Source organism: Camponotus floridanus, unplaced genomic scaffold, assembly GCF_003227725.1.
Source record: "Camponotus floridanus strain SB8 unplaced genomic scaffold, Cflo_v7.5 scaffold127, whole genome shotgun sequence".
Taxonomy (NCBI): domain Eukaryota; kingdom Metazoa; phylum Arthropoda; class Insecta; order Hymenoptera; family Formicidae; genus Camponotus; species Camponotus floridanus.
In genome coordinates, this window is record NW_020229245.1 from 351,357 (window position 1) to 375,984 (window position 24,628).

The following is a 24,628-nucleotide window of genomic DNA, read 5'->3' on the forward strand; positions in this document are numbered from 1 at the left end:
ATCTTTTTTTAGTTTCTTCAGCAAATCTCTTACTTATTTGCTATAAATTTAACATATTGAAAAAAATTTAATCTTATTAAATATTATTATATTAATATTTAAATTTAAATATCAGTTCAGTGTTTTATCTCTAATCCATTTTTCATTACAAAATTCGAAAATTTTACACTGGACTGATTTAAATTTAAATATTAAATAAAAGAGTTTTTTTTTTAAAGAGCTTTAAAAAGTAGAAATGTTAACTAAAGTTTTTCTTTGAAATTTAACAGCGATTATGCTAAGAAAAGAAAAACAATTGCTACAGTTTTGTGCATACAGTTTTGTGTGCGTCAGAGAAACACCGTATATATTCATGACAATATCCTATTTTGTGCCTCTGATGTAATTACTAATAGTAATTACAGCACACACACGCATGGCCATTTACTAAATACATTTGATTCGCTTCTACGTATCAGCTCTATACATCACAATCTATATATTTAACTTGACATTTCTCTCACACAGAAATTTTCTCAACATCCAGAGACAATTTTTTCCATTGAATTTTCTCATTATTTGTATTTTTCATATAATTGAGATTGAAAAGCGAAAAGATTCCATTGATATAAAAAGATATTGTATCTACAAAAGAGGAGAATTTTGTAAGAAAAATTCCCCCTAGATTTTACAATAAAAAATCGCTTCTGGAACATCGAGATTTTAATTTGAAATAAAATTCTTGCATATTTTTCAAAATATTAGTCTTAACTATTAAACTATTTTGGACTAAGAATTTAATGCTTGTATAATATCATAAATATATATTTTTTCCTGGATGTAACTAGAGTTAGAATACTATCCTTCGTCGCGAGTATTTGAATCGTTCTGATTGAATCATCGCCTGCGCGCGCGCGCGCATTTTCCTTTATTCCCGCCCATTTTCCTCGCATCTACGGGCTTTTCCATCATCGCACTCGAATCGGCCGATCAGTAGCATACTTTCATCGCGTCGAGGAAAGTGAGCGAGAAATCCGGCCGGGCGAGAGAGGAATAAAAAAAAAAGAAGAGAGAGGATAGCCTGAGAAGATGGTGCCATTTGGAGTCGAAGGCTTTCATGATATCGCACAAATTGATTTTCCTCGCTGAAACCGCGAAATTCCGAAGCTGAGAGTCACACGGTATCGAATGTATAATACTTGCGGACAAAAGTATCGATATACTCGCTCACTTCTATTTTTATACTCATAGAGAGAGATGATGTATGTTTTATGCGTATGTCGAAGATTTAAAAATCTTTGCAGAGAATTTTTCTTTACCGAGATACATATTTGCAAGAATTTCAATTAATTTGTAAATCTCTCCCCTCTCTTTAGCTTTTACTCTTACATTTTTCTCATTTATCAATGTATAGGGTGTTTCAAAAATCAAGTGTCATTTTAATTTGACAGATTTTTCAGTCGACGTTTCCTCGACAAAAATTATAATAAATAAGCTCTTACTCTTACATTTTTCTCATTTATCAATATATAGGGTGTTTCAAAAAACGACGTCAAGTGTCATTTTAATTTGGCAAATTTTTCACTCGATGTTTCCTCGATAAAAATTATAATAAATAAGCTTTTACTTTTACATTTTTGTCATTTATCAATATATAACGTGTTTCAAAAAACGACGTCAAGTGTCATTTTAATTTGACAGATTTTTCAGTCGATGTTTTCTCTGAAAAATTATAATAAATAAGTTTCTAACAAAAATTATAATAAATACACTTCTAATAAGAATTCCATTAAAATAAACTACATAAAATTAAATAAATATACTATCTCGATTAAATATTCAAACATTTTTTCTTTCAATTACATCTTTAATTAAAAAATTACTGACACACTTTCGAGGAAAAATCGACTCCAAGGAACGCAATCGTCGAGAGGATCTGACAGATAGAAGAAGAGAAAAAAAATGTAACGATTAAAGGAAAAAAAAGAAAATGGTCTTCCGCGGAGAATTCCGACTTTTCAAACGCAACACTCGTGACATGCGCACTAGCGTTTCCACTGGGCGCGATTAGCTCGCGTGTCGAGACCGAGGGAGACGAAACGGGAGCCTCGCATTAAGATGGCCGCACCTGGTGATCGCGTGCGCACCATGAAGTAGCGTCGCGTCGTCACGTAAGAGTTCTCGCTCGCGGGGATTTCGTGAACGTCGACCGAGGTTCCGCGAGCCAGTGGGACGTTTCCGTTGCTCATCATCCGGGAGTTCGCGGTGGAGGCACAAGGGACGGATTTTCGCGATTGACTCCCTCGGCGTCGGTGACGCTTCGCTAAAAACGTCCTCGAGATACCCCTCGTTCCTCCCTCTCGTGTTCTGGACGTCGCTCTTTCGTAGGTCGACGATTGTAAACGAGCTAAACGGTTGCGAGGAGAGTCTCGTTGACGTTTCTTCGACGCTTCGGTGACGTCCGATGTCGTGATACCTTCGTCGTGAGGTTGACGTTTCTCCTAAATGGGAACGTGAGGAGCCCAGGTATCGATAAACTTATCGACGACTCTTCCCTTATCGCGTTTCCGCGATTTCCCTGATAACGTTGTCTCTGCAGCGGATCCAGGCCGGGAGTATCGCTTCGGTGAGTTGAAATTTCTGATAGACGTGTCTGAAGTTAGCTTCGTTGGCGAGTCTCCTTTGAGGTATCATTTTCGTGGAAATCGGGAAAATCCTGTGGACCTCGCCCAAGTTATACTGATTTTCGATATTCCTTTTTTTTCCCTTTTTTCCTCTCCCTCGACAGATGTGCATCTCTCTGGTACGCGTGAATAAACGACCTTCCATCGATCGCGGTTTGCGTTAGCCCTTCCGAAAGTTGCGGAATATATAGGGTGTCTCGCAAACGCGCATCAATTTTCGTTGACTCTCTACAAATCACATGATATTTATAAAGATTATAAACGTGCCTTAAGGAAGTTTCAAAATTGTACAATATTAAATTAAATCAATAAACCTATAAACTAATGAGCACATTACATTGATTGTCCTGTTCAAATTAATAATACACAATATAATATATATAATTGACAATAATTATTGTGACTCGTTAATTAAAAGATGACAGTTATTAATTAAAACAGGATGGACTCCTAGAATTAATAATAATTGATATATTATCTCACAGACTGCAGGATAACAAAACAGCCTACTTGAGGAGGACTACTCGGTCACTCACAGGATCAACAGGATGAGTAGGAGTGGTGAGAGTGGAATTTCGCTGGCGACGCCGCCAGCGATTCACGTGGGACCCATCGTCACACCTGGATCCAACGAGACCATCTCCATCCTGATACCATTATCGGCGCAACTCACTACAATGGCCAGCCAGAAGGTCGACAAGAACTGCAAGGATTGCAGCAAGGACGCGAAACAGTCGACCGCTGCTAATCCTGCTCGAAGGTAGAGAAATTATTGGATGAAATAATTAAATTTTTTGGGTAGGCATAGTTTCTGATATCCTTCAAACTTACTTGGGTGTCGGGATTTTCAATCTTCTATGGGCTTCAGAATGTTTATAATTTTTTACGAGGACAACTTTGGCTTCCACTTTCATTCTTCAATTTTTATAGACTGTTATATCCTGAATAATGATAGCTTGTTGATAGTTAGATATTTAGAATCATAAAAATTAAGATATAAATTATAGATATATTATAAATATTATAATAATTATATTATAAATATAATTCTAATATTATTATAATTATATTATAAATATAAGATAAAAATTAAGAATAAAGATTAATAAGATTAATAATTTTATTAATCAATTAATAAAAAGATATCCTTTTTCTTACCAGTCCGAGAAACGACAGGACGAAGGGCTGTCCCTTTCCCACGTGCTCGAGATACGGACGAGCGTTTTCCAGGGCACACGACTTGAAGCGACATATAGCTCGGCACGCGATGCGAAAGGAGAAGCTGCAGCTGGCCGATCAACACAAGGTCGTTGTCGAAAATGCCGCGAGCGACACGACAATACGGGGTACCCTTTTACGCGGCGCTGAAGACAAGGGCGGCTATGCCTGCCCGCGTTGCAAGAAAAAATACAGCGACGAGGATAAGTTCAAGGTCCACCTGGCCTCGCATGGCAAGGTATCATCTCTTGACGATAGATAAAACTTTTCAGACTTTATTAGTTCTCTGCAAAAAATATTTTTGTAAGTCTTTCTGATATTATTTTGAAAATTATTTATTTTCCTTACATGATTGTTAAACTGGTAGACTTTGATAGCCAAGCAAATACTTGAGAGGCAGCACATTAATAAGAAAATGTATTCAGGTATGTTGAAGATATTTACATATCTTCTTTCAGACAACGCCAAAGAACCAGTCAAAGCCAGAGGAACAGACCAAAGGCATCCTGCACAATCCAGCAGTTGTGGACAAGTCTTCGACACCCAAGGATCCTAGCGAGGCAGAGTTCTTTCTGGAAGAAATGCTGTTGCTAAAGAAAGATCCTCGAAGGGCGGACAAAGGTGATTCGAAGATCAGGTGTGACTACTGCTCCAAGACTTTCAAGACCAAGTGGACTCTGAGTTCGCATGTGGCCGCTCACGAGGGTCGTTTTCAGTTTGATTGCGGCCAATGCGGCAAGAAGTTCGTCAGGAAGAGCCACTACGAGGGCCATGTGCGCTCCCACGAGGCTGCCAGACCTTACAGCTGCGAACAATGCGGCAAGACATTCAAGGAACTTAAGCATCGTCGCGAGCACACCAAGCGAAAACACCCGAGCAATCAAAGCGCGATACAGAGCTTATTAGACAGCATCGGGCCGTGCGCGACCGAAGAGGCGAACATCGATCAGGCCAAGTTCACTTTACTGATGCCGGTGAACTTTAGCACGTAAAACTGAAGAGATTTTCGTCGCCTTGAAAGCTTACTGTGGATCCTTCAACTTCGAATTATAAAAAATGTTTAATTATTCTCCTTCGAATCCACGAGACCTGAGATTTCTTTCTGGAACATTGTATCCCTGGAACCATGGGGCCTTCGATGCTTTAGCTTCTTGGAACTCTGGATGCTTGAAAGATTGGATTCTCGAATCTTTTGTCTACTTGGAGGATGGAAATCTTGCCATTTTGCTTAGAAGAATGGATTCTTAGCCGTGAAAGTTGACATTTCTTGAAAACTAAAAACTTCATTACTCGATCTATGATTGTTCTCAGTTAGATCTTGTATACTTAAAATTTTCGGCTTCTCGAAGTGTAAATTTTTGAAGGCTTGAAATTCTTATTTCTCAAATCTTCGGTGACCAGAAATTTTCGATCAATCTTCAAATTCTAAGATTCTTAGCGACCAAAAAATAATATATTTAAATGATAACTTTTTTTAAATTCAATGACAAAGTATTTGACTGACAAATCGAAATCATGTGAATTTACTGATTATATTCGACCTGTTATTCCATACCTCACAAAAAAATAAATCTTAAACTTAAACAAGTGAAATCATTATCTTGTATTTCATTCTATTATCTGCGCATTAGCTTAGATTTCCTAGAAAAAAGATACATGTATAATAAAACTATATACGACTTGAAAAGAATTTTAATGACGATACGCGAGCAATTACTCAAAAAATATGAATTTAAAAAGAAATTTATAAATAATTTGCGATTCTTATTTCCTCAACATAACCATATGATTTACGTCAGAGGAGAATTTATTCTTGCGGAATAAATCGATATAGAAATTTTTTCATTTACCACGTGTTGTGCTTGATAATATAAATTGATAAAATATACAAAAAAACTTTCTTTTCATATAAATAAAAAATCTACATGTGTTTCGCTTCTAATAAAAATAAACTTACAATAATTGTGATAAAAATTATATAAATTATAATTAAAATTATAATAATTAAATTAATTATTAAATAATTATAATTTTATTATAATTAAAATTATAATAAAATTATATAATATTATTATAATAATTTTTATTTATTATATTATTATAATAATTAATATTATTATAATTTTATTATTATAATAAAATTATATAATATAATATAATTAAAATTATAATAAAATTATAATTATTTAATAATTCATTATTAAATGAATTTTCATTATATTTTAACTATTTATACTATCGAACATAAATGTGTGATTCTTCGCTTGTCCTCGATATTCTGAAGCTATCATCGGAGTGGAAGGATTGCGAGATCAGATGATTCCTTTGTTTCGCGCAAATTTCGGGAGTTCTCGCTCTCTTAAAGGACTTTCGCAAAATTTGGGAAATTCCTGTCCTTTCTGCAACCGGAAATCCCGTAGCGATCACGAACGCTATGCGAGAACGGACGTGATCTTTGTGATTGATCGCGATCGGTTACGTGATTGGTCGCGATCGCGAGTTACGATTCGAAGGACGATTCGAAAAAGAGGAGTTAAATGACTCCGAAACGGCAAAGAGTGTCTTCGCGAAACGCGCGAGGATGCAAAAATGCGCGGTGTACGTTGGATACGATGCCGCCGGAAGTTCTCAGCATCATCCTGAGGATGCTGTCATTACACGATGTCGCTTGCACGGTTCGTCTGATCTCCAGGTAGATGTCTGTCGATTCATTACAATAAACGTTTGAGACTATTTTAAAAATCGCGGAGAGATTTTGGAATTATCTTGAAATGTGTATGATTTCGAAGAAATATTATTACCAAAATTTAATTAAAATTAATTTTAAATTAATTTAAAATTAAATTTAATTAAAATTAATTATATGACATTTAGGAAATAATTTTTTCCTAAAAATCTAGATATATCGCTTTCATTCATTTAAATAAATGTTGTGTTATTAATTCTTAGATCTAATATTAAGACGTGTTATTAATTTTTAAATTTAGTATTAAAAGAAAAATCCTAAAGCACAAGTAATAATAATGAAAATTAATATAAATTTAATTTCTTATTTTAATTCTTACTTTACGATCTTACTTTAAGATCTTTATAGTCTTTATTAGATAAATTAAAAATTACGAAAGAGAGAAATTTCTCACTCATTAAAGAGCGAAAGATCGTTACAACTTTGATCATTTAAAATTCAGGTTTAAAAGCGAGGATCTTTGAATATTGTTGCCTTCCTTTCAAAATCTTATAGGTCTTATTTTAAAATCCAGCTTTAAAATGAAGCTTTTCCTAAATATAAATTTATATCAAAGGAATCATAAGACAAAGTCTAATCCTCTTTAATCCCTCTGCAATAGACGTTGCTTCGATATCGCAGCCACAGTATTAAACAGCGAGTTTCTGGTGGCCGGTACAAAGCTGGAGGCTGCGATAAAACGTACGGAGAGTCTCTTGAACAACGTAAAGAGCGACACGGAGTTACTTGAATATAACAACATCTTCAACGCGCTGGAAATCATTCGCTCCCAGTATCAAATGTTAAGGGCAGTTACGTGGCGATATACGCACCCAAGGTTTTCATCTATATCTCTTGCGGACAAATGAGAAATTTTACGGGACTCTGTTGAAAAAATTGAGGATTAAAAATATATCCGCATATTTAAGATAATTTAAAAAAATTTTCAATATTCAAATATATATGTGTATGTGTGTGTGTATTAATATTGAAATTTTTTTTATTATTGTACCCTACACACATACATATAGATAATTATACTTTTATAAACAATATTTATCTTTTAAGAAAATTTTAATAAATTTCTAAGTTTTGCAAATTTAAAAAAATTACATTTTAAAAAGCCACATTAAAATTAAGACTGTATTAAAATTTAAAAAGACTACATTAAAATATGTGTATGTATATGTGTGTACATTATAGAGAATAAAAAAAATAAGAGAGAGGGAAATCGATATACATACTTTCTTATTCATCGTTGAAGGTCGCGTGGCTCGCCTATTTCGTGTTTCTACGGTGGTAGAATCCTCGACAATCTCAACTGCTTGCTACAGACGGTCCTGGACTCTGGTCGAATACCCACGAATGTCTTCAACTACCTCGACTTGCAGATCTTTATTCGCAGTTGCGAGAATTTCATGGATCACTTCGAGAAGATCACCGAGCGCAGGGTAAACAGGTAACGGTACTTCTCTTCATCAACTTACGATCCTCGATCGGGCAGTAATTATTTTATTTCTGCGACTGCTTTAATGAACCGATCAATAAATCAAGTATAATCAATGAAGAAAAGTTAGTAAAAAAAAGAAAAATCACCGATAGATCCGCTCTAGTCTCGGGTTGCAAGATCGTCGACGTCCTAGACTGTCTGGGAGAGGGTCGACAACTATTGTCCCTCAGAACTTCGTCGAGGACAGGAAATCCCATGGTAAAGGATATTTCTCAATATAATCCTATGCTAAGTATTTTTTTGCGCTTGATTGTGGAGATGTTGACAAACTTGTTTCGATGATGAGCCTCAAAGATATCCTCCAGAAGTATACATTTTCTAATCCACTTGACTTTACATTAATTACTAATTTTATTTCAACTAATCAATCATTAACTTAAACTGCTCTTGTGGAAGATATTTGTTTATTTCATTCTCGCAAATAATACGTGAATTATCTTGTAGACACTTTTCGAGGGAAATTCTCGCAACAAAGTTAATTATTTAAACCGCAGACTCGTGAGTCCGCGTTCAATTCAATTTTCAGGTCAGCATGCAAGTCAAGTACGTCCTGAGACGCACGTGGTTCACGTGTCTACAGGTGCCCAACGTGAACAACGAGCACTGCTGGCGAGACAGGCAGCGTTACATGTATCTTAGACTGCGCCGTCTGGTCGGCAGCTTCAATAAGCATCTGTATCACAAGTTGCATTACGAGCGCAAGGTCCTTCTTCGAGCAACAGTAATTCCCGTAAAATCGGTCGCAATACACAGTACAGCGATTAAATAACGAGACTAAATAACGAGCTTTTTTTATTTAAAAGAGAAATAATTAATGATAATGATAATAATTATGATGAAATCTATTTTAATCGAATTTATATAAATATATTATGTTAATAATTTATATAAATAATTTATATTATTAATATTTAAATTATTAATATAATATAATTATTAATATTTAAATAATTTATATTATTAATATTGTATAATTATTAATATAATATATTTATATAAATAATTTATATAAATATATTATATTAATAATTCTGATTCTCTTAGAAAATTTACTTTTTTTATTTAATTACCATACTGTATATATAATAATATATAATAACAATCCGGAACTTTTGAAACATTTTTTTCAACAAAAAAGAGGACGATAGTTTTTAAATTGTAAGCGCAATTAAAGACGCATTTTTCTAGGCTTCGTCGTTGCCACCTCGAAAGCCACCGCCAGCTTCCACGTATTCGGGATACGGCGAATACGGCGGACAATTCTTCTATTACGGTAACATGAGCAAGTATGCTTATGAGAATAAATTCAGATACGCGAGATCTAGTAACGTGGAGAACACTAGCGGAGAATTCGAGGAGGAGGCTAATAGGCCGCATCGCTTCGATTTGGTCATCAAAGTTGAATTGAGGTGACTCCATGAGAAAAATGATGTAGATTGCAAAATCTCTTGAATTTTTCCCTTCGCAAATGATTTCCTCAGAACCTTTTTCTTCTTCCCTGAATCATAATAATTGCAAAAAGAAATATATTTTTTTACTTCATAATAAAATAATAAATTGTTTAAAGGTCGATTGAAATTTGCATCAGAATTTTCTCGGTCATTGGAAAAGATAAAGTGACGTATAAATATATTAATTCGTTTAGATGCTCGCCAGAATTGGCGCCGCTGTCGACAAGGACGAGCCTGAAGGTCGACGACCTCGAAGACCGCGGTGTCAACTCGCGTCAAGAATTGTACCTGAAATTGAGTACGAGATGCATGGCGTCCAAAGCTAATAGATTACCGGGCGATTTTACCTGGGAGGTACGCGGTCCTCGAATAAGGCATTCGCAGTGTCGCTGAATCTTATACACTCTTATATATGTGATGTACAATAATATATAGTGATCGTCCGATTTTGATATCTCTGAAGGTGAAGAATAAATTAGTCGCATTTTATCCGGTGATTTTAATACATTGCGATTTATCGATAAAAATGCTAATTAAAAAGGAAGGATTCCTAGAAAGGAATCTCTCGACGAAAAGAAAAATTAATAAATATACAGGCACTTGAGTATCTATCGCTTACTGTAATTATATTGTTTGACGTCAAAAAATCGTATAAACTCTTTTCCTATCGAAATAGTTCCTTCTATTTCTAGGATCTCTAGTTGTGATCTATCTTTGATCCATGGAAACGCAACAAAAGTAATCAGACAAACAACGATGCATTCAAAAAGATACATGACTAAAAGATGACTTATTTACACGAGGATCTTCTTCAATTGCTGATCACTAGTTCATGGACGCTGTCACGTTGATCATCTCACCCTCGATATGAGGCTGCCACATGGCGGTGTTAAGTTTCTTGGCGCGTTTCTCCAGGATAGAAAAGGCGAAGTGATTGAGCAGAATACCCTTGGGCAGGGCGATGCCCTGGAAACGATACAGCCCGTCCACGGGCCCGTCCGCGAGTTTGTGCACGGCTGACACGGTGACGCGTCCCATCAGACCGCTGCTACTTACCATGGGACCTTTACTGATGTCCACATAATCTCCCAGACGGTACAACGTCACTCTGTCGTTGTCGCTGTTCTTGGCGATATTAGGTATTTGCTGAGACTTGAAGGGATTATCCTGGAAGAATATATGGAAATGATATTCAACAGAATCTTTATGAAACATACAAATTTTAATTTTGTATTAAACCTTTCTTTATTTCATACCTGAAACATATGTAATGCGACGTCACACGGCACCTCTAGTCTCTCCAGCAGCAGTTCCTGATTTGTCAGCTTGATGAAAAGCGCGGACATGGCGCGCAGCTCGGAATCGGTCGGTCGCCAGTTCGGTAGATCGATGAACACGTCGTAGATGAAGCTTCCAGAATGGATTTGTGGTACAGGGAAGCTGTGCAAGTGCACGTCCACGTGGTCCTTGAACGCGCTGTCCGCCACGGCACCCAGTATCATCGAACACGTGCGCCAAAAGGCATAATTGACCACTCCCGTCTTTGGACTCTGCATAGTTACCAGCTCCAGTTCGCACTTGCCAGTGAATGGCCTGTGCATATCCCAGACACGACCGTCTACCAGAGCAATGGCAGCCGTCTTGGCGACGTTCTCGGAGATGTGCCTGGCGCAGTCGTACGGCGTGGAAATATTACGGTTCATCACCATCACTACATCGTCCTCCACCGACTTGTATGTCACTTCTATCTTCTCGATCCTGCCCAGCTCGGATCGCTGCCTTTGCTTCTCCTCGTCGAACAGCTGACTCCTCCGCTTCCTCGCCTCTACCTTGGACATTGTACTGGCGCATCTCGATGGCAGGAGACGCTGCGCTGATAGCTTCAAGCCACTTACGCAGAGCCTGCTGCACCTGCAATATAATCTCTTCGATCAATGCAAAGGCACAAAACTGTAGACTCTTGGTACAGGGTATATCTGAGAAATTGCTACGAATACAAATAAAGTTAGAATTTTGTCAAATATAGATGAAAGTTAGAAGATTAAGTATAAACTTTTGTATAAACTTTTTATAATATTTTGACAAAAAAGACATACCCGTGAATCATTTTTTCCTCTCTTTTAACTGGAAAGTGCTTCTGACTTAAAAGTTGTTTAGCAAATCTATCTCTGCATGTTTAATGTAACGTTATACTATTTTTGTAACGTTATATTATTTTTCTAGTCTTCGATAAAATTGTATTTAATTGTTCAATCTTGATCGATCTTGATGCCTCTTTTTTATATTAGCTTCAGACGCAGTCTAAATTCATTCAGATCTTGTTTGGTTGATTGTAAGGTCGATTCTAACCTCGATACATCAGGCTTACGATGCTGCCATCCGGACGATCCGGACGATCTGAATGAACTGCGCATGTCATATTTTAAACGCGCATGTGGCGGGAAAAAATGGCGGGTAATCCACGTTTAAATTAAATGCGATAGGCGACTGATCATTTCTGTGATTAACAGGACACGTTTTAAACAATGTGTTTAAAACTTGTTTTATTTATAATTTATGTTGAGAATTAAGCATGAGGTTACTTAATAAGAATAGGAAAGGAATCAAAGTATTATATATTAAATATTATTAACTAGAACTTTTTTTTTCCAAAAATAAATAACTCCAAAAATAAATATTCCGCTAAAATATTACCTATCTTATCATTTTTATTTTATTATTTATATTTTTAATAGCATTGTGAATTTTGGCAATGTTATTTACAGTTTAACGCTAGCGAAAAATTTAAATATTTACACAGATCAAAGCTATTAAGTGTTTTTTGCTTGTTTAAAACATGCTTTTGATTAAAACAATGTCCACTGTTTTATACATTTTTGTTTTAAACTGTTTTAAACTATTATTTAGAACCGTTTAAAATATCGCAAATAATATATATATATATATACATATATATATATATATATATATATATATATATCGCAAATAAATACAATAATATGATTATTTAGAAAAGAAATTGTAAAAAAATTAAAAACTAATATGTGTGTATGTTGCGAAAAAGTTTTTGTTTTAGTGTTTTTAGTTTTTTATCTATATTTATGTAACATATATAAAAATATAAATAATAAAATAAAAATGATAAGACTGGCATTATTTTAGCAAAATATTTATTTTTGGATATTAAATAACAATCAATACAATAAAGATTACTTAGAAAATATTCTTAGAAGTTCTTCTTTTAAAGAGAAGAATTGAATTTTATTTTTCTTTTATTTATAATTTATATTGAGAGTTAAGCATGAGGTTACTTAATAAGAATAGGAAAGGAACCAAAGTATTATATATTAAATATTATTAACTAGAACTTTTTTTCTCCGAAAATAAATATTCTGCTAAAATAAGACCCATCTTATCATTTTTATTTTATTATTATATATTTTATTATTATTACCGCTTTATTAAGCATCATAGAGAAAAATAATTCAGAACTTTTTGACTCGATTTTTAATCAGGAATAACGCTATTTATCCCGTGGGCGCTTTTTTAGTTACACTCTGTATAAATATTTTATTCAATTTAAATTATTTTATTTCAATTTAATTTGAATTGATATATTTATTTTTATTTATAACGAAATAGTTTAAATATACAATGGATTATATCCAATTTTTTTGTAAAATTACACATATTATACATGTAGAATAAATTGCAAAATCCTTTTATATCATTAGAATATTTAGATATAGACCACTGCATTGTGTATAAGTTTGCTCTTTCAACTTTAACTTGCAGAATTTCCGTTTTATTAACACATGTCTGCTATGCAAATGATTATATAGCATATAACGGTTATGTTTTCATTAAATAGCGTACGTCGTTGATGACTAATCTCAATTTATCTTCTATCCGATCATATTCCTATTAATAATGGTATCAATATAAAACAGACGATTCCATTTTCGAGTGCTTGCATATATTTTTGGCTATTGTCGTTATTACAATTTATATTGGTTTTATTTTTTTACTTAACAATGGATGAGAATATAATTCATCCAGCCAATTCAATTGCGACATTTTACGTTGGACAAAGTATATTTTTAACAGGCGCAACAGGATTTCTGGGTAAAGTGTACATCGAGAAGATATTGCGATCTTGCCCAGATGTGTGTTCTTGAGACATGCATATTAATGCATTCGAAGAAAGGATTAAGCATTAATCCTTTAATTAGCAATGAAAGGCTCGAAAAAATATTATTGCCGTTAAATTAATTATTGGTTATTACATAAGTAGATTCTGTTTTGTGCAACACCGTATTTTTTAAGAACTTTTACAATATTTAAGTGGCAAAATTTTTCTTATTTTTATTATATTAAATAAAACGCGTTTTATATAATAAAATTAAATATTTTATTATATAAAACGCTTTTTATTTTAGAAAATTAATTTTAAAATTTGATAAAAGTACGATAAAAAACATTAAAAATAAGATATTATAAAATAATCAAAATATTTTACGATTTTTATGCAATATTATTAAAGATTTCTTAAGAATCATGGCACAATTATTATAATAAATACGTCATATACATAATATATTCTCTTCCAGTTATATGATAAAGTGCAATCCTCAAATTTCAAAAAATTAATTCCGAATTCCGGTGATGAAAACTTAGGTTTGTCAACTGTCCATAGGCAAATGCTAATAGAAAGAGTAACTATAATAATCCATTCGGCGGCGAGTGTAAAATTTAATGACAGCTTAAAGTACACTATTTTCACTAATACTAGATCAACAAGAGATATCTGCATTTTAGCTCAAAGTATGAAGAATTTAATAGTAAGTATAAACCAGTACTGTATTTATATTTTATTTTTATTTACATTATGCCCTATTGCGTATACTGTTTTATATAGTGTATTTTATAAGCCATTTAAAATTTTATTTATACAGGTTAAATGTATTATTATAAAGAGATGGGTCACAGTAACTATCAATAAATTATTTAATTTAATAAAATAACAAATATTAAATATCTATTGTTATTGTAAAAAATTTTAAAAGTGTCATATATGTAAAAAAACTTATAATTAAACAATTAACAAAAAAATAAAATAATCTATGATATATAGATAAAGTGGGAAGAATTGCAATGTTGGATTCAGGACATAAAAATAAGAAAAACAGTTCATATAAACATATATACAAAACATTGACAACGTCAAGATATTTCGTTAACTTCGTGTTGAAGATGATTGCCGGGAAATTAAAAAGAAGATTATTAAGATATAAGGAATTTAGATACATATTAAATAAAGACAATAAAATTAAAATAATTTGTTCTTAAGATAAATATGGAAATATGGAAATAATCAAGATATTTGTAATATGTTTATTTTGCATTTTAGGATGAATTTATTTGTTACGACATTGAAAACTATCACCATTATTGGACTACTGTGGATGATATATAAGTGGATTTGCACTCTCTCTCTCTCTCTCTCTCTCTCTCTCTCTCTCTCTCTCTCTCTCTCTCTCTCTCTCTCTCTCTCTCTCTCTGTCTCTCTCTGAATTTTTGTTTAGGCAAAGTGCTATGTGAGAAATTGCTGCGGTTTTTTTTTGTGTGCGTTTTTTTTGTGTGTGTCCTCATATTGTTGAAATATTTATCCTGATAAGGCCGAAGAAGCAATTGAGCAAGATCAGTATTTCATAAAAAACTCAAAATTCTTATAAAAGAATTTAAATTGAAAAGAGCCTTTTATTATTTTATAATTGTATGCAGAAAGTTATTGTTATTATGATCCAAAAAGATAACCTGTACAAAAATAATTTTGTGATCTAGATATGTAAAAAGTTAATAATTGTTTAAAACATAAAATATGAATAAGAGAGAAAATTCAGTTGAAAAGAATAAATTAGGAAAAGATTTGTATTTAATAAACAAATTATTAACAGTTTGCTAATAAAATAACAGCAGATTTGAGCAAATATTGATTTGAGCAGTATATTGATATTGCATTAAGCTTGTATTCTGATGAGAAAGTTAGTAAAAATATAATCAAGAAATCATAGTTTCTACTGTCAAACAATAAAAAATGTATTATAAATTTGTTTGATTTTTATAATTAATTTAATTTTTTTAATTAATGTATTGCTAAAATCTATGCTCGGAAGGTTGCAATTTAGAGATACCATAGCTAAGTTAATTTTCTGTAATTTATTAAAATTATTAGTTACTTAAAATCTCTAAGTTTCTGACGTAAATGCATATCAGATCTACCGCGTATTTGACCGCATTAATAATGCAACAGGAACACTTTCATTAAAATTACAATTTATATTTTTATTTAACTTGCAAATTGTATAAAATGGTTGGCATTTCTTTTCTACACTATTTCATTTCCACGATTGAAGGCCGGCTGGAATTTATTCTTCGTTAAAAACATTCTCTCGTTATGAAACATAACATAGAATCTCGTTATAAATGATATATATAAAAAAATATATGTAAGATATAAATTTATATTTTATATTGATCATTTTTTACACCAGTTTGAACAAAAAGTGCGCCTTTCATTCGAGTAATAGAACACACTTAGAATGTAATAATATTATGAAATATATAAATAAAATAATATGACAATGTACTAAAAGTATAAAATAATATTACACAATTGTACTGTTGTATTTACATATTTTGATTTAATTAAATATTCATAGTTCTCTTATAATGTTCCGATGAACTTTGAATTTACGTATAACATATTGATTTAAATATGAAATGTATAATTTATATTGCATAATTCTACTTTGAAAACTGAAAAGGACAAGTACTGTTAAGATCAATACGTATAATATATACGTATAATATATATGTGGTGTCTGGTAATAATCTAATCACGTCTCATCTGCAGGTAGAGTAATTTTGGATTGAACAAGAATAATTTCCGTACGATTAAAAACATTGGGATTAATAGTTAAACAATTAGTACTCAATTAATAAAATTTAATTATGTATAAAAATTTAATTATGTATTGCGTTTAGCAATCGTAACATCTCTTGGAATATTTCTTTTCGTTACGCATCTATTCTCATGTGGATTTTTATTAATTAATTCCTCATTAATTATTTTGAAAATCATACAAAACGATAGGGAACTTTTTTATTTGATTTGATCCACTCTGCACACGAAAGGTAAATATGATTATTATCAGACTTGTATGTGTATAAATACATCTATCTTTTGCATTAAATGCTTTTAAGATTTTACATTTTTATTCAAAAATAATAAAAGAATGAATAAATTTAATCTTTTTCTCAAAAATAATAAAAAAAAATAAAATTTAAAAAATATCCTCTTAAAGCTGTATAGCTACTAGAAACTAAATATGCAATAAAATTTTTATCAAAAATATTATTTAATTAATAATTCAATATTTAATGTAGAAAATTAATAATGATTGCTGCGAATTTAAAAAGGGTTTTACTTTTAAAATTCTTTATATTACTATTTGTAGATAAATTTACATATTTTTTTAAATATTACATTTTACAATTTATAAATTTGAATAAAAAATTTTCGTATTTGAATATATTTTCTAAAAACCACAAATTAGTTTATCGCAATAATCGCATTAATATGTTTTTTAAACTATTAGCGTATTTTAAACTGCGTATTTCTACTTTGCTCTTTCGTTAAACTTTGTGACATAATGCATATGTAGATTTCATTTTAATTGTAAAATTACACTGATTATACAATCCACACATTTTCCTGTTAAATTTTCCGATTGAAGCTTATATATTGATTTGTCACACAAGTTATACATTCATATCTGATTTAACAGTTGACGTTAGTAAAACGCGTTTTGTTCCATGATTTAAGTCATTGTGGTAGTCAGATTTACAAAGTTGTGTTTTTATTAGAATCGCCAAGCACTGCTTTTATAAACAATTTTTTTAAATTTTTGAATGTGGTGAGTATAAATTCTTCTCTTGCTCTTTTCTGTATATATTCTTTTTCAATTTTTGAGTAAATTATTTCAAAGATTATTTTATTCAAAAAATATAATTCGACCACACTGGCAATTTATTGGTTAATAATGTGTCACAACGTTTCGACCATGGGTTTTGGTCCTTATCAAGTAAACTAAAATTCCAAATATAAACAGTAAATAAATTACAATAAGTGTGAGCGGAAAGAGAGAAATTATATACATACAGTATCTTAATAAACTGGCATTATGAGAGAGATCACTGTGTCAGAAAGATTTTTTCCCTGTCATGTCAACTTCTTGATCACTCATGCAAAGAAAGACTAAACGGCTTTTATTAGTCTGTCGTAAAGATTGTTTAAATTCTCAGTGTCTTTTTGTAAGTTAATCGTGTTGTCAAATTTCTTAATAAAAAACATTTCAGCAATTTCTCTCTTTCTCACATGTCTTTCATTATGTAGAATAACCGGTTTAGACCAATCGAAGTCGTGACTATGTTCTAATTTATGTTTGCTAATTATCGAAAGATTGCTTTCGTGCAATTTTGTTAGAATGTTCTTTAATTATTTTATTCTCTGTCTTTCAAAATTATACATATATAATTTTGAAATAAAATTCTAATATTTTTTTTCAGATTTATTAGAATTTGTAGAAAATGGATAATAATAAACGGTTCAATCCATATATCAGCGTTGATGCGGAGGAAGAAATAGTTATCTCTGGTATCGCTGGACGCTTTCCGAGTTCAGATAATATAAAAGAATTTCAGGATAATCTTTTTAATAAAATGGATCTTGGCTCGGAGGATCATCAACGCTGGACAAATTGTAATATTTTTTCTCAAATTTTTTTTCTCTATCTTGGGAAAAAGTCTACACAATAATATATAATAAATTAAATAAATAAATGAAATAAATTAAAGTATATATAGAATATATATATATCGATCTATGTTTCTTCTGGAAATCTCTATTTCTATATACAAAAATAAAGAATAATTTAAAAAATAATTAAAATTTTTACATAAAATAATTAAAATTTTACATAAAAAATAAATAAAATTGAGAAAATTATTGAAGATAAGTGATCTATATGTAATTATATAAAAAAAAAAGTTGACTACACATGGGACCTTTTTTATTTCTTCAAAACTCATTTTTTCTAAAAGAAAGAATGAAAAAGATTGTTCTTTTAATTATTCACCAATTATTCTTTTTTCTGTATATACGCAGCAGAGTACAAGAGTAAGAAAACATATGTGTATGTAGGTACATATGTATATGTATGTAGGTATATTTTATATATAATTTTATATATAATTGTATGCAAATACAAAACTTTTTTCCTGGGTAAGATTATCATTATTTTTTTATTTAAAAAGATAATACTTATATCTCCTAAAACATGTTTTAATGATACTCATAATACTTATATCTCCTAAAACATATATTAATGATACTCACGAATTTACAATATCTATACGGTTTACTTATAAATATAACATTAAAATTGATAATTAATATTCTATATGCAGTTTATACTTATATAAATCCATTTTATTATAACATGTTAGAAAGTTTCTTGCGTTTAATGTTAAAATGAAAAATAATCAAAAAATGTCGTTTATCCTCAAAAATATCTTGTCCATATATTGTCTTTAAGAATGCTGTTCTTATTTATGATTTAAATATATTATTTTCATATAAATCGTTTTAAATTTTGACAGGTACCTATGAAATGCCTCCTCGAATAGGAAAAATCAACAATATAGAAAAATTTGATGCAAAATATTTTAATATGTCGATCGAAGAAGCTCATACGCTTGATCCCGGGACTAGAATATTGCTCGAAAACACCTATGCAACAATTATTGACGCAGGTGTCAATCCCGTGGAACTGCAAGGAACAAGGACGGGAATTGTCACAGCAATGACAATTTCTGATACATATCTCGATCTAGTATACGAAAAGCTTCATGTATGTTAATAATTTTACTATTCCAGATTCATGTATGTCAATAATTTAACTATTCAAAATCAATAAGAAAAACATGCATTCTTGAAACTGTATGAACGTATTAATATGTATATACAAGGATATTGTAAAAAAATATTTTTAATATAAAAACTGTATCGTAATTAGGTTGCTGGATTACCGATACTTGGTTGCAGTAAAAGTATGTTAGCAAATAAAATTTCTTACTGGCTCAACGTTACTGGACCATCGTATAACATCGATACTGCATGTAGCTCGAGCCATTTCGCTATGGTGGAAGCTTACAATTTGATTCGATCTGGAATTTGCGACGCGGCTATTGTCGCTAGTGTCAATTTATGCTTTCATCCTTTAGTAACTCGCCAGTTTTATCGTTTGGGTATGTGAAAAATAATATTATGTTCAAAGATGTTGTATTCGAGATTGTGTAAATGGTATAACTTATTTATTGCTGCATTAATTAACACAATATTTGATCTAATAATTTTTGAAAAGTCAAAATATATCAATATCATTGAATCGCTTATTTAATATATTTATCAAAGTTTTCAAATATTTTACATATGTATCAAAGTTTTCGCCAAAATATAACAATATAATTGATTTGCTTATTTTTTATATAATATTCTACTCTTATATCAAAGTTTTCAAATACTTGATATATTATTTAAGAAACCGGGAATAAACAAGTAAATTACATTTTTTTTTATATTCAATCGTAATAAATGACTTATATTTTAGGAGTGTTATCTGGCGATGGCTACTGTAAACCTTACGATGAAGAAGGTACCGGTTACATGCGTAGTGAGGCGGCTACAGTAGTGTTCTTGCAAAAAGCAAAGGACGCAAGAAGAATCTATGCGACTTTTATTTATGGTAAAACAAATTGCGATGGTTTCAAAGAAGAAGGAATTACATTTCCATCATTAGATAAACAAAAATTATTATTGGAAAAATTTTACAAGGAATGTAACGTTTCGCCTCGTGAACTGTCTTACCTAGAAGCTCATGCAACTGGCACTATAGCCGGCGATCCAGTGGAGCTTCAAGCAATCGACGAAGCTTTATGCATCAAAAGAGATTTTCCTCTATTAATAGGTTCAGTAAAATCGAATATTGGACATTCTGAACCCGTTAGCGGTCTTTGCCAAATTGCAAAGGTAAGGTTTACAACAAAGATTTACAAAATGGAATTGAAACATCTATGTAATCTAATGCTATATATAAACTTATGTATTTTTTTATCTGTAATTTTTGATTAGTCATTATAATTATTATTTATTGATTATTTATTATAATTATAGAACTAAGATATTATTATCTATCTGCATTATAACATATATATTTCTCTTGCAAAGGTTTTAATAGCGATGGAAACTGGTATAATCCCTCCTACTATACATTTAAAACATCCACGAAAGAATATGACTGCTATCATTGAAGGAAGAGTAAAAATAGTTACTGAACCGACAGAATGGAAGGGTGGCTACGTCGGTATTAATTCTTTCGGATTTGGTGGTGCTAATTCCCATATATTATTGAAATCAAATTCGAAAATTAAAGTTAATAAAACAAATAATAATTTACCTAAGCTTGTAGTTATATCTGGACCTACCGAAGAAGCAGTTAAAATCATGTTAAATGACGTAAGTATATATTACTACAAAATAATTTAGCACAAAAAATAAAAAATATATTAGTACGAAATAAAAGGTAAAAATGATTTTAAAAATTGTTTATATAAAGAATTTAAAAAAATCATCGTTAATATAATAAGTAAATTATATTTAATTAAAGTATATTAATCACGTATTAAAATACTAATTTTAATAATGAGATCTATATATAAAACTTACATAGATATATTCAAATTGTTTTAATCAATAAAAACGAAAAAAAAGTAGAATATTATGTGAACAGGTCTAAGACATATTAAAATCAATTGTGCTCGAAATACGCATCTTTTAATCTATCTAGTTGGATAAAATAACACTACATAATGTTCAACATAGCAACGAAATAAATTATAGAATATTTTAAAGGCACTCAAATTTTTCAAAATCAAATACATAAAACATTTACTTTACTAAGCTACTATAATGATAATTATCTTGAAAGAAAAATAATTTATACTGAAATGTTATAATTATTTTAAATATTATAATAACTAATCTTTATAGATACAAAGTCGATCAACAGATGTAGAATATATATCTCTTCTGCATCATATTCATAGCGGCAATATAAAAGATCATCCCTACAGAGGATACATAATTGCTGGACCCAAAATAACTAATAATGCAATAATTAAAAGGAGATGCAACTTATGTACGAAAAGACCGATTTGCTTCATATTTTCTGGAATTGGATCTCAGTATTTTAACATGGGCAAGTATAAATCAAATATATTACAATATTGTTACGCCCAAGGCAAGGGCTTCGAGATATATCGAATTAGCGGACCACCGGCATTCGCGGACCGCGAATAATAACAAGACACTTTTAGAGAACACAAGAACTTTAATGCGAAACACAGAACACACACGAACAACGGATTAATAACACAACGGCTTAATAATGGCTCGTATATAAAACACGTCCGGATAGCTTGACAGCTATCTTTCGACTCAGCTAACCATCGTTGTTTTTAAACAATCTTCTTAACTACGGAATCCGGACAACGACAGTACGTGTCGTAATGACTTCGACGCGTAACAATATAATAATTATTATTAAGTTTATTTGCAATTAATTTTTTAACGATTTTCAAATTATACATACATTCTTATGCACAATAAAGAATTAACAATTATAATATTTCTAGTTTATAAATTTTTATTAAATAATTGCTTAAGTTACATTTAGATATAAAAAGTCTATTCTATGATACGAACTAAATTAAAATATAATAATGATACTATATAGAAAGCATGTGCACAACAAAGATAAACGATTTTTAGAGATTTCATTTATGTACTAGTATAAAATATAATAAAAGGCCATAAAGAGCCAACGCGGTTGTAAGGGGTGTTTTTTGGAGAAAAAATAATCCAAAACGATCACATTAGACGATCTTTCTTCTTTATTGACATCAAATGTTTCGGACTCAGTTCGAGCCTTCTTCAGTGATTCTGATAAAATAAAAAAGAATCAAATAAGATAACAATGAAAATGCAGTTCTTAATAAATAAGAGAGGAAAAAAATTAGTCATCATACATATATAGTCTTAGAGAGCGAACGTGGACCCGTCAAGGCAAGTCAACCCGAAGGAAGCCAGATGCAAGCAGTCCTTTGAGCGTTGCAAGGCGCAAAGAGCAATGCACTAACAAAATAAATGTACAAGATATAGATGTAAAGCCTTGCAATAATTATAATTAGACAAAGGCAACTCACTCCAACTCGAGAAGACGAAACAGAAACGGACACGAACACTCAGCGCGCACATGGTCGACTAGGCAAAAAGATTCGAATGCTAACGAGAAAATGACGTCAAAATGCGACAAAAACAATCCAGTATACACTGAGGACAAGAACAGTCCTAACAAACAACAAACTATTAAATTTTAGATATGTTTTCGATTATCGATAAACATGAAGTATTCAATTTTGACGTATCGCTGTGGAGATTCAACGCATTTCTTTGACGCTTAATATAGATCATCTCCGATATTAATCTCTTTCCTAAAAAAGTTTCCTCATCCAAAATCTCAATGTCGTCAAAATTAAACTGTATGATCTAACGCTCTGTGCTCGGCAATGACGGACGTAAGATTCCTTTTGTGTTCCTTAATCCTTGTTCTTAATAAGCGTCCCGTTTGTCCCACGTAAGAAGCGTCGCAATCCATGCAATTGATCTTATATACTATATTGCTGCGCGAGTCTTTCTCCAAATTATCTTTGCCGACTTTAATAAAACGGCGCAAATTATTTATTCCAGTGTAAGAAATTTTGGCATTCAGATCTCTGACGCAAAGCCGGAAACGCTCAGATATGTTCTTAACATACGGAACATTAAAATATGAGATCCTCACTCCTTCATTAACATCGTCACACACATTCGAATTTACAGTCAAAGCGTCATTAAGTCTATTGTTAAATCTAGGTAATAAAATATTAAGTCGGTCAACAATGGTGTGGAAAATAAAAGAGAGAGGATACCCATTATTCAACAAGATGTTAATAACAAATTCAAAATTCTCTTTATGAAATTTTGGATGAGAAAGCCAGAAAACTTTATCAGTTAGACCAATTATCGTACCTCTCTTCTGGCAGAGGGGGTGTCGCAATTCAAAATGGAGGTATCTCCCCGAGAAAGTCGGTTTGTGAAACCAGTTAAAATGAATCTCTTATCTATTAAGAACTGCATGAATCTCTTATCTATTAAGAACTGCATTTGCATTGTTATCTTATTTGATTCTTTTTTATCTTATTAGAATCACTGAAGAAGGCTCGAATTGAGTCCGAAACGTTTGATGTCAATAAAGAAGAAAGATCATCTAATGTGATCGTTTTCATGGATTATTTTTTCTCCAAAAAACACGCCTTACAACCGCGTTGACTCTTTATGGCCTTTTACTATATTTTATTTTAATTTGTTAATTTCGAGAGCCTTTTATTTTGTTTATTTTTTATTTCATTTATGTATGTTTAGATTAATTATATAAAAATATTACTTCATTTAAAATAATTTCGACTACGTTGTGTAATATAATTATATCCTTTTAAATACTGATACATATATATAGGTCGAGCTTTAATGGAATTTCCAGTATTCGCTAAAGCAATCCAAAAATGCGATACTGTTTTGGAACCTTATAAAATATTTGTCACAGGGATTCTATTAAATAACGGCAATATTCTCAATAACGTAGTCAACTTATTTGTAAGCCTTATTGGATTACAGGTACGAATAAAAATATATTGTCTATATATTTCGGAATTTTTTTGTATTATCTAATGAAACGCCGTATTTTTAAAATTATCAGTATTTTATAAAAAACTGAAAATTCTTGTAAAAGAATTAAAATTAAAAAGAGTATTTCATATGTTACATAATTGTATGCAGAAA

The 24,628-nt window shown here is 31.2% G+C and overlaps 4 protein-coding genes across 7 annotated transcripts; 3 read left to right on the top strand and 1 right to left on the bottom strand.

Annotated features, from left to right (window-relative positions):
* Nucleotides 1–988: 988 nt before the first annotated feature.
* LOC105249730 (zinc finger protein 84) lies at nt 989–5,478 on the top strand. 2 transcript variants are annotated; one of them, XM_011255406.3, is made up of 4 exons: nt 989–1,160; nt 3,149–3,423; nt 3,825–4,119; nt 4,340–5,478. In XM_011255406.3, exons 2-4 carry the CDS (start codon nt 3,212–3,214, stop codon nt 4,871–4,873), a joined length of 1,041 nt encoding a protein of 346 aa, XP_011253708.1. In that variant the 5' UTR covers nt 989–1,160; nt 3,149–3,211; the 3' UTR covers nt 4,874–5,478. The 2 variants fall into 2 exon arrangements, with proteins under 2 accessions (XP_011253708.1, XP_011253707.1); XM_011255405.3 differs by lacking the exon at nt 989–1,160 and adding an exon at nt 1,960–2,605.
* Nucleotides 5,479–6,226: 748 nt separating this feature from the next.
* LOC105249738 lies at nt 6,227–10,160 on the top strand. 2 transcript variants are annotated; one of them, XM_025405930.1, is made up of 7 exons: nt 6,227–6,573; nt 7,229–7,444; nt 7,871–8,065; nt 8,209–8,314; nt 8,643–8,837; nt 9,305–9,525; nt 9,762–10,160. In XM_025405930.1, the coding sequence occupies exons 1-7, from the start codon at nt 6,419–6,421 to the stop codon at nt 9,958–9,960; spliced, it is 1,287 nt and encodes a 428-aa protein (XP_025261715.1). In that variant the 5' UTR covers nt 6,227–6,418; the 3' UTR covers nt 9,961–10,160. The 2 variants fall into 2 exon arrangements, 1 of the variants encoding a protein (XP_025261715.1); XR_003122379.1 differs by lacking the exons at nt 6,227–6,573; nt 7,229–7,444; nt 7,871–8,065; nt 9,305–9,525; nt 9,762–10,160 and having other exon boundaries at nt 8,135–8,314; nt 8,611–8,885.
* LOC105249731 (39S ribosomal protein L39, mitochondrial) lies at nt 9,429–11,942 on the bottom strand. 2 transcript variants are annotated; one of them, XM_011255409.3, is made up of 4 exons: nt 11,664–11,942; nt 10,824–11,478; nt 10,366–10,734; nt 9,429–9,614 (listed from the first exon to the last, which is right to left on the bottom strand). In XM_011255409.3, the coding sequence occupies exons 1-3, from the start codon at nt 11,672–11,674 to the stop codon at nt 10,393–10,395; spliced, it is 1,008 nt and encodes a 335-aa protein (XP_011253711.1). In that variant the 5' UTR covers nt 11,675–11,942; the 3' UTR covers nt 9,429–9,614; nt 10,366–10,392. The 2 variants fall into 2 exon arrangements, with proteins under 2 accessions (XP_011253711.1, XP_011253709.1); XM_011255407.3 differs by lacking the exon at nt 9,429–9,614 and having other exon boundaries at nt 10,168–10,734.
* A 5,480-nt stretch (nt 11,943–17,422) lies between these two features.
* LOC105258520 (fatty acid synthase-like) lies at nt 17,423–24,584 on the top strand. The gene is made up of 9 exons (XM_025405934.1): nt 17,423–17,546; nt 18,199–18,391; nt 19,291–19,541; nt 19,707–19,938; nt 20,301–20,719; nt 20,918–21,205; nt 21,740–21,947; nt 24,306–24,463; nt 24,579–24,584. Exons 2-9 carry the CDS (start codon nt 18,220–18,222, stop codon nt 24,582–24,584), a joined length of 1,734 nt encoding a protein of 577 aa, XP_025261719.1. The 5' UTR covers nt 17,423–17,546; nt 18,199–18,219.
* The last annotated feature ends 44 nt before the right edge of the window (nt 24,585–24,628 follow it).

Excerpts from the sequence above, each read along its gene's own strand:
- LOC105258520 (XM_025405934.1), top strand. The coding sequence starts at position 18,220 with ATGGATAATAATAAACGGTTCAATCCATATATCAGCGTTGATGCGGAG. Across the intron at positions 19,939-20,300 it reads TCGCCAGTTTTATCGTTTGG|GAGTGTTATCTGGCGATGGC; the intron begins GTATGTGAAAAA and ends CTTATATTTTAG. Across the intron at positions 20,720-20,917 it reads GTCTTTGCCAAATTGCAAAG|GTTTTAATAGCGATGGAAAC; the intron begins GTAAGGTTTACA and ends TCTCTTGCAAAG.
- LOC105249738 (XM_025405930.1), top strand. The coding sequence starts at position 6,419 with ATGACTCCGAAACGGCAAAGAGTGTCTTCGCGAAACGCGCGAGGATGC. Across the intron at positions 8,066-8,208 it reads ACCGAGCGCAGGGTAAACAG|ATCCGCTCTAGTCTCGGGTT; the intron begins GTAACGGTACTT and ends AATCACCGATAG. Across the intron at positions 8,838-9,304 it reads AGGTCCTTCTTCGAGCAACA|GCTTCGTCGTTGCCACCTCG; the intron begins GTAATTCCCGTA and ends GCATTTTTCTAG.
- LOC105249730 (XM_011255406.3), top strand. The coding sequence starts at position 3,212 with ATGAGTAGGAGTGGTGAGAGTGGAATTTCGCTGGCGACGCCGCCAGCG. Across the intron at positions 3,424-3,824 it reads GCTGCTAATCCTGCTCGAAG|TCCGAGAAACGACAGGACGA; the intron begins GTAGAGAAATTA and ends TTTTCTTACCAG. Across the intron at positions 4,120-4,339 it reads ACCTGGCCTCGCATGGCAAG|ACAACGCCAAAGAACCAGTC; the intron begins GTATCATCTCTT and ends ATCTTCTTTCAG.
- LOC105249731 (XM_011255409.3), bottom strand. Across the intron at positions 10,735-10,823 it reads TCGCATTACATATGTTTCAG|GATAATCCCTTCAAGTCTCA; the intron begins GTATGAAATAAA and ends ATATTCTTCCAG.